The 9330-nt window shown below is 55.6% G+C and overlaps 1 protein-coding gene across 2 annotated transcripts; it reads left to right on the top strand.

Annotated features, from left to right (window-relative positions):
• Nucleotides 1-675: 675 nt before the first annotated feature.
• Nucleotides 676-9328, top strand: TMEM109 (transmembrane protein 109). 2 transcript variants are annotated; one of them, XM_072638787.1, is made up of 4 exons: nucleotides 676-1213; nucleotides 5950-6188; nucleotides 7306-7408; nucleotides 7738-9328. In XM_072638787.1, the coding sequence occupies exons 2-4, from the start codon at nucleotides 5958-5960 to the stop codon at nucleotides 8124-8126; spliced, it is 723 nt and encodes a 240-aa protein (XP_072494888.1). In that variant the 5' UTR covers nucleotides 676-1213; nucleotides 5950-5957; the 3' UTR covers nucleotides 8127-9328. The 2 variants fall into 2 exon arrangements, with proteins under 2 accessions (XP_072494888.1, XP_072494889.1); XM_072638788.1 differs by having other exon boundaries at nucleotides 938-1187.
• The last annotated feature ends 2 nt before the right edge of the window (nucleotides 9329-9330 follow it).

Consider the following 9330-nt stretch of genomic DNA (forward strand, 5'->3'; position numbering starts at 1 on the left):
GGTCGAGCGTGTAGCCCTCGTCCTTGACCAGCTTCTGGATGAGCGCCGGGAGCTCCTTGGCCGCCTTGAGCTGCGCGCTGGCCGCCTCGCCCAGCAGCTGCAGGCTCTGGAAGTTGTAGCGGTGCTTGAAGCCGCTGAACCAGCCGCAGCTGGCCCGGAAGGGCGCCACGTCGCCGGCGCTGGGCGGCTTGCGCTGCAGGTCGGCGTAGATGGACAGCGCCTTGCCCTTGGCCGCGAGGAACGTGGCGCCCGAGCGCTTGCCCTCCATCCACAGGCTCAGCAGCCGCTCCATCTCCTCCAGCTCCTTGGGCCGCGCGCGCAGGGCCTTGGCCGCGCCCGCGCCGCCGCCCGCGCCGCCGCCCGCACGCGACGTCTCCTTGATCTTCCCGGCGTTGTCGCGGATGCCGCGCAGCGTGGACTCCTTGAGGCCCGTGGCGCGGGAGATGTCGCACGTCCGCTCGTTGCCTTCAAAGCGCTTGATGATGTCCAGCTTCTCCTTGAGGCTCAGGGCTTTCCTCTTGCCGGCCCCGCCGCCGGGCAGCTTGGAGCCGGGGCGCTTGGACATGGCCGGGCCGGGGGGGCGTGCGGGCCTTCGGCGGGGAGACTAGCACCGCGGGCGCGGCAGCCGACCCGACCTCCGAGGCGCACCCCCGGGCGCGGGCCCCCCACGGCGGCGGCCCGTCTGCGCCTGCGTGCTCCGAGGAGGCTGAGGCGCGGGCTCGGGCCGCTCTCGCCCGCGAGCAGACCCGACTAGCCAGACGTAGCCATCGAGTTGGGACAAATTCGCGCCTTATAGCAGAACTGACTGTCCGTTTGAATGGAATCACAGGAAAGCCAAGGCGCTGAAGAAGCGGTTTAGGGGCTGGGAATTGACCGCACAGAGCGCATGCGCCAGCCTCCCAGCCTGGGAGAGGGAGGGACTCGGAGTGCTCCGGAATTTTTTTTTTTTTTTGGAAAGGGCCAAAACGCATGCGCCATGTGTGGCGCTCTAGGTCTGGGGATGTGGTCACCGGGAGAGCAATTGCCGTACGGAGACTTTTTTTGACTCCGCGCGCACGCGCAGGCTGCTCCTCTCTGGGGCGGGCGGCTTTCCCTCGCCTCCCGCCCGGCGCAAGCGCAGACCGTAACCCAGGCTCCCAAGTTGAGGCGCCCAGGACGGCCACGGTGCGCTTGTAGCGGATCCGCAGGTGAAGGGCCGACCTCGCCTGCGCTAGTGAGTCCGAACCGAGGCGGGGAGGGCCCTCTCGGGCTGGGGAGGCGGGACACCTGGCTCTCGTGGCCGTGCGGGCTCGCGTGTGCCCAGCGGAGCGCTGCGGGGGTCTGTTGCAGCGGAGCCGGGGCGGGTCGGGGCACCGGGAAGGGCGCGAGAGGGGACCCGTTGCTAGGCAACCGGGGGCGGCGTTTCCAGGCAACCCCGGCGCCCCGCGGAGCGCTCGTCCTGCGGCCGCAGAGAGCGGGGCAGGGCGGGGAGGGGTGGGGGGGCGGGGGGCGCCCCTGCGGGGGCCGCCGGGCCCAACCTGCGCTGGCCGCCCCGCCGGAGGCGCCACCCAGCAGGCTTTGGCAGCGAGCCCCGCGATCGAATATAGCCCTGGGCCCCGGGGAGGCTGCGGGGCCTTCCCCTGACAGCTGCCAGACAGCAGCTGTCAGGGGGGGAGCTGACCTGCCCGGGCCGCCAGGACCTGGGGGGAAGGGCTCGGACCCCTGCTGGGCACCTGCCCCCAGGTGCCACGGCCACGCCCCCGACCTTGGGACCTCGGGACCTCGTTGGAGGAGGGAGTGGTCCTGGTTCACTGGTCCGGAGACCTGGAGCTGGAAAACCCGCACCAAGAGCCCTGCAGCCCCGAGAAGGAGCGACGGACCCCGATTCGTGCAGGGGATGAGTGGGGCTGGGCACGGAGCTCCGGTCCTTCCCTGGCCACTGCACCATGCTGCCAACAAGCGGTTAAGATAGCTTCTGTCTCTGACTTGATGGCTTCTTCATGTCCTTCAGTCGTTTCTCCTCCGAGACCCCAAAGAGACTGCAGGGGTTTGTCATGTCCTTCTCCAGCTCATTTTACAGATGAGGAAACTGAGGCAAACAAGGTGAAGTGACTTATCCAGGGTCACACAGCTAGGAAGTGCCTGAGGCTGGATTTGAACTCAGGAAGAGGAGACTGCCTGAGGCCAGGCCCGGTGCTCTATCCGCTTCACTCCTTAGTTACTCCAGATAATGGCTTCTTTTTTTTTTTTAGCTCATTTAGTAGTAGCATTTGGATTCAATTCAATTCAATTTACATTTATTAAGTACCCAATATGTGTCAGGCTTCAAGGATGCAGTGACACAAAACAATCCCTGTGCTCCCAGAGCGTTTTATTTAGTGTGATAGCCCTCCCTGGCCCCTCTTCACTCTCTCTTACTGGTCCAGCTCTGAGTTGTCCAAGCTCTATAACTGCCCTAGGGGCATCTCCTGAAGAGAACCTGGGGCCTTGAGCCAGCAGAGGGCAGTAAGTAAATGACCTTAACCATTATCCAGTGAGTGACTCAGAATTCAAAGAAGCCAGAGGTAAAAGGAAGGAACTGGGGCATCTGGGTGAATTGGGCTGCCCCGCCCTTCATGCTTCTGTTAAAAAATTTACAGCCTTCCCTCTGCTGCTGAGCAAAGGAGGCACTGGCTTCTGACCTCGTGGAACCACTGCCTCCTCACACATCCCTGACACAAAACCAGAAACTCCAAGCCCTTCGAGACTTGGCTTTCACGATTGCACCCATACCTTGGCTGGCTGGCTGTTGTTTTGTGGGGCTTTGTTTGAACCTGTTGATGTTGCTGGTTCAAGCCTCCTGTTTCTGGAAGGCAGGTTTATGTCTGAAGGGGCAGCTCCCTGCTAAGAGCACAGGCCTGGGAGTTAGGAAGCCCAGGGGTAAGTCCCAGCTCAGTGGATACAGAAGCTTCTTAAGAAACTGATGCTTTTTGTTGGAATCCTTCCCCAATACGCCATCCCTGACACCCCCTCTCATCCCTGAGTGAACCTTTCCTTGTCATATGGTAGAAGAGAAAAGACCTGTCCTATCCTGACAAGCCCTTTTGTCTCCTTGAGCCTTATTTCTCTCTTCTGCAAAGTGGATAGGATGGACACTGGTCTGGTGATTTCCTTGGCATCAGGAGCCTGCCTCAGTGGGAGGTTAGATGAGCCTCACATCCACCATGTGAGGAAGGAGGTACGGGAACCTTGGTCTTCCTGATGCTCCCTCCACTCTGACATTCTGCTGGCTCAGATCTCTCATAAATAAGAGGTTCTCATTCAGCAGTAGATCCACTGAGTTCCTCCTGTGCCCAGGGCTAGGTGCTTCAGGGGAGCCTAAGGCACTGTAAGCTTGATCCCTATTCTCTGACAGCCTCTTTGGGTGATAGGGCACCACAGCTAGCTGCTCCTGCGGGATTTTTCCTGCTTCTAGTTGTCCCTAGATCTGGGATAGAGGGAATGGTCAAACAGCTTTGGGATATTGTAAAAGGTGTTTTTTCTTGGGGGCCATCAAAGGACACCAAATGGGGATCAGCAAGCATGTTGGAGGGGAGGTCTCCTCTCCTTTATTAGCAGGGGCCTCCTTTCTTTGCCTTGGGCCCACAGCCAGCTTTGGAGTTAAGGCTGATCCAGCCAGCTGAGCAGAGGTGGCCACCCACACTGACCTTTTGAAGTGGAGGAGGTGATATCTGTTCCATCGTTTCTGGAGGGGGGTTATGATATTGGATCTTAACTCAAGCTCCCTGTCCTCCTCTGCAAATTCCTGCCTTGGTTATGACCCAGATGCCTCTGTCTTTGGCTTGCCTCATTTTCTGTGTGTTGGCAGCCAGCAGCCATCTGGCCCTGGCACACTGAGGAATCAGAGGCTTTTTTGGTACAACTTCCACCCTCATGGGATACTTTTTTAGCAGCTGTCCCCAGGCCTCAGGGAGAGGGAAGGGTTTCTAGGCCTTCTTGGATTCTCTTCCTTCAAATCCAGGAAAGATGGGAAACAGTTTCTCCCCTTCTTTGGTGCTGAGATTTCCAGCTCATTGTTTGAGTTCCATGGCTGTGCCTCCACCATCAGGTGAATCATGGAAACGCTCTGAAGTGGGCAGGTTCCCTTTCTGGTCCCCTGCCCCTGGGAGAAGAAGAAGAAGAAGAGGGCTGCCTGGTTCCTGCTGGGCTCCAGGAGAGCTGACCTCCAGATGTTTGCACCGGCTTGCCTTCCCCCCATGGATTTCCTTCCTTTGTGCTTCTTTGTGGCCCCCACACAGTGCTTGGGATGGGGAGTCAAGGCCCAGAGTCTTTCACTGGTATTAACCCCTAGCTGCCAATTTCTGCTCTTGAATCCTCTGGGTGTTGGAGGGCTCAGCACATCCTGCTTTCTGGCCTTTCCTTTGCAGCCTCTTTTCATCCTCTGGGGGTATCAGGGCCAGCCCTAAGGATTGAAGCCATCCCTCACAGCCCTGACTCCTTCATGCTTGTATCTGCTGCCCCACTTAACCTTTGAGGAACATGGACTGACAGTTTGAGGCACTCTGAGAGGAGAGTGCTGGACCAGAAGTCAGGAAGCCATGGGTTCGAATCTTGCCTTTTGCCATTTACTCTGTGTCTCTGGCCGAGTCATTTCTCTGAGCTTCAGTTTCCTCGTCTATAAATAAAGCTAGTAATCACTCTGGTACCCAGCCCATTGTGTTCTTGGAAGGCTGACATGGGATGTAAAGGACTATACAGACTTAAAAATACTGGCTCATTGGGCCAAGGATGTTGAGCAGGACAGAGCCTTTGAGGCCATGGAGTCCGCCCCATGGAGGGGACATGACTCATCTAAGGTTGAATAAGTGAGAGCCAGGATTTGAACCCAGGGGCACGTCTGCCCTTTATGCCATTCATTGTACCTTTTCTGCACTGCTTTTGTTCTCTGATGATTCTCTGGCTGTGTTTACCAGTCTGGAATGGGCATGTATCACTGTCACCAATTTGGTAAGACCTTCATAAAACAATGCTCCTGGTTGATTACCATCTGTCATGGCTTTCTAAGAAAACTTTCTGCTCCTGTTCTTTTTTCTATTCCATCATTGCCAGCCCAACTCAACTTGGCTGATCTCTGCGCAGAGTCTTGCAATAGCATTCTATTACCAATCAAGTCAAGTTTGAACTCCTTAGCTTGGTGCTCAGGGCCCTCTAGGGCAGGTAGGTGGAGCACTGGATGGAGTGCTAGGCTTTGAGTCTTCTTGAGTTCAGATCTGACCTCAAACACTAGCTCTGTGACCCTGAGCAAGTCACTTCACCCTTTTTGCCTCATCTGTAAAATAAGCTGGAGAAGGATATGGAAACTGTTCTAGTATCTTTGCCAAGAAGACTCCAAATGGCACCATGAAGAATCAGACCTGACTGAAATGACTGGACAGCACCCAGGTCCTCTACCCTCTGACACCTGTGCACCTCTGCGGCCTCATCTCATGCATTCCCCCAGGTGGGCTCAGGGCCAGCCAAGGACTAGATGCCTCCTGGAATGCCTCATGCTTTGTCTCTCCTGTTGTTTAAGGCCTGATTCTCACATCTTCTCTCCCATGAAACTTTCCTTGCAGCTGTCCTCACCCTCAGCTCTTGAACAGTACTGGGTTTGGGTAGCGTTTTTTGTCAGAGACATCGTGTAGGTGTCATAGCCTTCTTCTGGGCCTGGCTCTGGATTCTGAGCTCCTTGAGGGCAGGTGCCACATCTTATTGAGCCTTGTATTTTCCCCTTTGGAATTTAGCTCTTTGTCGTCTTGGTTGTCAACAGGAGGGAAAGAAGAACTTAATGAAAGAGGCTTAATGAAGAGGAGCTGTGAACTAGCTGGTACACGTGGCATCAGGGCCAGGCCCTGTGCTCTCCATCTGGGCTTAGTCTGTAAGCCCACCTAGCTGAACACCAGGCAGGAAGAGACCAAATCGCTAATGAGGACTTTTTTTTCTTCCTGGCAGGGAGATCCATGGTGACACTGGACAGTAAGCTCTCAATGGGTCGAATCATGCCCAGAGCACTCTTGGTGGTCTTTATGGCCCTCCTTGTCCTGCACGTGGCAAGTTCCCAGCAAGACTTTCATTCCAGAAAACAGCAGAAGAGGGACGCCCCAGCTGACTTCCTGTCCCAAACCGGGTCAGCTGTTCGGCAGACCCTGGATGCCTGGATCGGGCCTGAGGTCATGCACATGGTGACTGAGGTAAGGATGGGATTGCTGGCTCAGCGAGCAAAGAGGGTTGTCCATGGAAGGGGAAACTGGCTGGATGACAGGTCCAGGTAAGGTGACAGCCATCATTTCCATTGGGCACGTTAAGTGTTTAGGGAAGAGGAAGATGGTTAGTTCAGAGGCATGTGTCAGTCCACCCTTCAGCTCTTATTATCCCTGTCCCAGTATGTGTAGGCTCCATCTTCTTCATTCACTGGTTCCTTCCTTTCTTTAAAGGTAGGAAAATCCATTGAACAAGTCCGCTTACCTGTCAAATCTGACTTATCTAACTGTGACCCAAAGACTTCACCTTCTTGGTGGAGAAGAGTGAGATTTGGTGCATGGGCTTTGGATTTAAGCTTTCTCAAATGGAGTCCATGCCTTGGATAGTCACACTGGGCTGGTAATGTCATTTAATGGTATAAATGTTAACAGAACACCTGCTCGTTGAGTGCCTAGCCATTTCAAACTCAGAAGTTCTTAACCGGCTTGACCCCTTAGTCTCCAGGGTCCCTCTAATGGGGAAAAGGCATGCCCATGCTGACCTTGGTTATAGTGCTGGTACATATCAAATAAGGCTTCTCTTCCTGCTCCCATTGTCACCAGCTAAGCTGTAACTGACCTGTCTAGGATCCCAGGATGCAGGACTAGATGAACACGTGGCATCCTCATCCCTCATGCGGGCAGGGGTCCTTTATCTCCCTTGTGTCCTGGGCAGTCAGCCTGGTGAAGCCTGATGCTACTGTGGTTTGTGGTGCACAATGATCGCTAAAGGAGAAAATGCTACATTTCAGTTAGAGGTTTACAAAAGCAAAGATTTCCATATTGACCCAGCTAAGTTCACAGACCTCCAGCCTTTTCTCCATGGAGCCCTTGGGAACTCTCCCTGCTGCTTAAGAAATTCTTCCATAGATAGAACTGGATTCTGAAAGAGTCACCCTCTGAGTCTGGGGTTTGTTTTTTCTTCAATGCTGCCTCCCTCCTCCCCACACCACAGTGTAGCTAGATCTGTGGCCACCAATGGGTCTAAAAGCCCCCCACTCTTTGACTGTCAGCGGGGAGAGAGGCATAGCCGGTGCCCAGATTTACCCTGTCCTCTTCTCTTTCCTAGACCATGTCTCAAGTGCTATGGGCTGTCTCCTCAGCAATCTCCGTGGCTTTCTTTGCTCTGTCTGGAATCTCTGCGCAACTTCTGAATGCCATGGGACTGGATGGTAAGGGGGAAGGATTGGCTTGGAAGGCCAGGCCAGACAGGAGTGGGGTGGGGTGAGGGAAGTAGTGCATGCTCTTTGGAGTGTGTGGGCCTGGGGTTCACTGTTTCCAAGCACTTCCATGTTTCTCTTGCCTCTGACTGTCCTGGGGCAGAATTCTAGGCCTCGGGAGATTGGAATAGTAGGTTTGTTCCTTGAGGGATCTGTTCCTTCCCCTCTCCCTAAATGGGGTTCTTCTCATCTTTGGGGGGAGGGGCCCAGAAACTATCTTCCCCCTAGTCTTTCTTTTGAGTGTTGGCACTCTCACTGTGGGTTCTGCCTCCCTCTCCTAGGTGACCACCTTACCCAAGGCTTGAAGCTCAGCCCTGGCCAAGTGCAGACCTTTCTCCTGTGGGGAGTGGGCTCTCTCGTTGCCTACTGGGTGCTGGCCCTGCTCTTGGGTTTGCTCTTGGCTCTGCTGGGCCGGATCCTGTGGGGTCTGAAGCTGGTCATCTTCCTTGTGGGCTTTGTGGCAGTGGTCAGGTCTGTGCCGGACCCTTCCATCCGGGCCCTGATGCTACTGGGGCTGCTCACCCTGTATGCTGTACTAAGCCGGCTGAGCGGCAGCCGAGCCTCAGGAGCCCATCTGGAGGCCAAGGTTCGGGATCTGGAAAGGCAGGTAGAAGAGCTCCGCTGGAGGCAGAGGAGAGCTGCCAAGGCTTCCAGGGGCGCCGAGGAGTGAGGGGGCCTGGGGCAGAGGCAAGGGAGTCCTGGATGTCACTGCCACTGTCATCACACCTAAGAGCTGAGCTGCTTCTAGATCCCAGAGCCCTCTGCCTGCCCCTAGCCAGGAGATGGGGATCAATGGCCCCCCACTCCCACCCTGCTTTCTATCGGTTCCTCTCCCCTCCTCAGGGGCCCTTCTTTTTAAAGAGGGTCTCTGCTGGATTGGTTCTGGAAGCTTTCCCTTGCCCCAGCCCAGCAGGGCCATGGACAGTTTGGGGAGGGCCTGACCATTCTCCATTTCCAGTTCCTTCCCTTCAAACATAACACTGCCGTGGCCTTTGTGAAGACCTCCAAATATGTGTGGCATGGACGGACCTCAGGGCAGCATGCCCTGCCTCTTTCTCTCTGCTGTCCTGAGACCCCAACCTTTGATGCCCCTGCCCCTCTCGTTTTTTACTCCCTTTTTGCTTCCCTTTGGCCCTCCCAGCCCAAGTCCTGCAGGCAGCCCCATGTGTCCTGTGCACCACCACCTGGTGGGGAGGAAACATGGGCTGGCCACTTGAGGATGGCTGAAGTCTTAGGGCTTCAGCTTTGGGGCCAGGCTGGGGGTAGAGTCTGTGACAAGTGCCTTCAATCAAGCCAGCAGTGCCTGCTTCTTGCCTGCTGTATGTAGGAATGTGTATCATGGTGTCTTTGGAGTAGAGGGAGGAGGAGCCTCCTGAAATCCTGACACTGCCAACCAAAGAGCCCCCATTGAGCAAGCTAGGGATATTGCAGACTCCCCGGATGCCCTGGGCCTGGAAGGAGTAAGCGCCCCATAGAGTGGACCCATCAGAACCCACTTGGGATTTTGCCCCCACCAGCTCCCAAGGTTTCTTGGGGAGAACCCAAACCAGCTTCCTTGTTGTCCCCCTCCCTCCAGCGTCACTGCCCAGCCAGGTGCCCATAAAGGACTTGTCCACCATCACCAGAGTTCTCCGGGAATCTGGGAGAGAGGAGGGCAAGGGGAGAGCGGCAGCTTCTGCCATGAAACCTGGTGAGGGGGCCCGCGGTGGGGTGAGGGCTGCGCTCTGACAGCTCCCCAAGCAAAATGCCCAGGGATAGAGGAGGAATCAGCTGCAAGTGATCTGTTTGTATTGAGGCTCATTGGGTTTTAAATTAAAAAAAACAAATGCACGCTATTTTATCTTGTACCGTATAAAACATGTTTAATCAAAAGA

Source organism: Notamacropus eugenii, chromosome 2, assembly GCF_028372415.1.
Source record: "Notamacropus eugenii isolate mMacEug1 chromosome 2, mMacEug1.pri_v2, whole genome shotgun sequence".
NCBI classification, from domain to species: Eukaryota; Metazoa; Chordata; class Mammalia; order Diprotodontia; family Macropodidae; genus Notamacropus; species Notamacropus eugenii.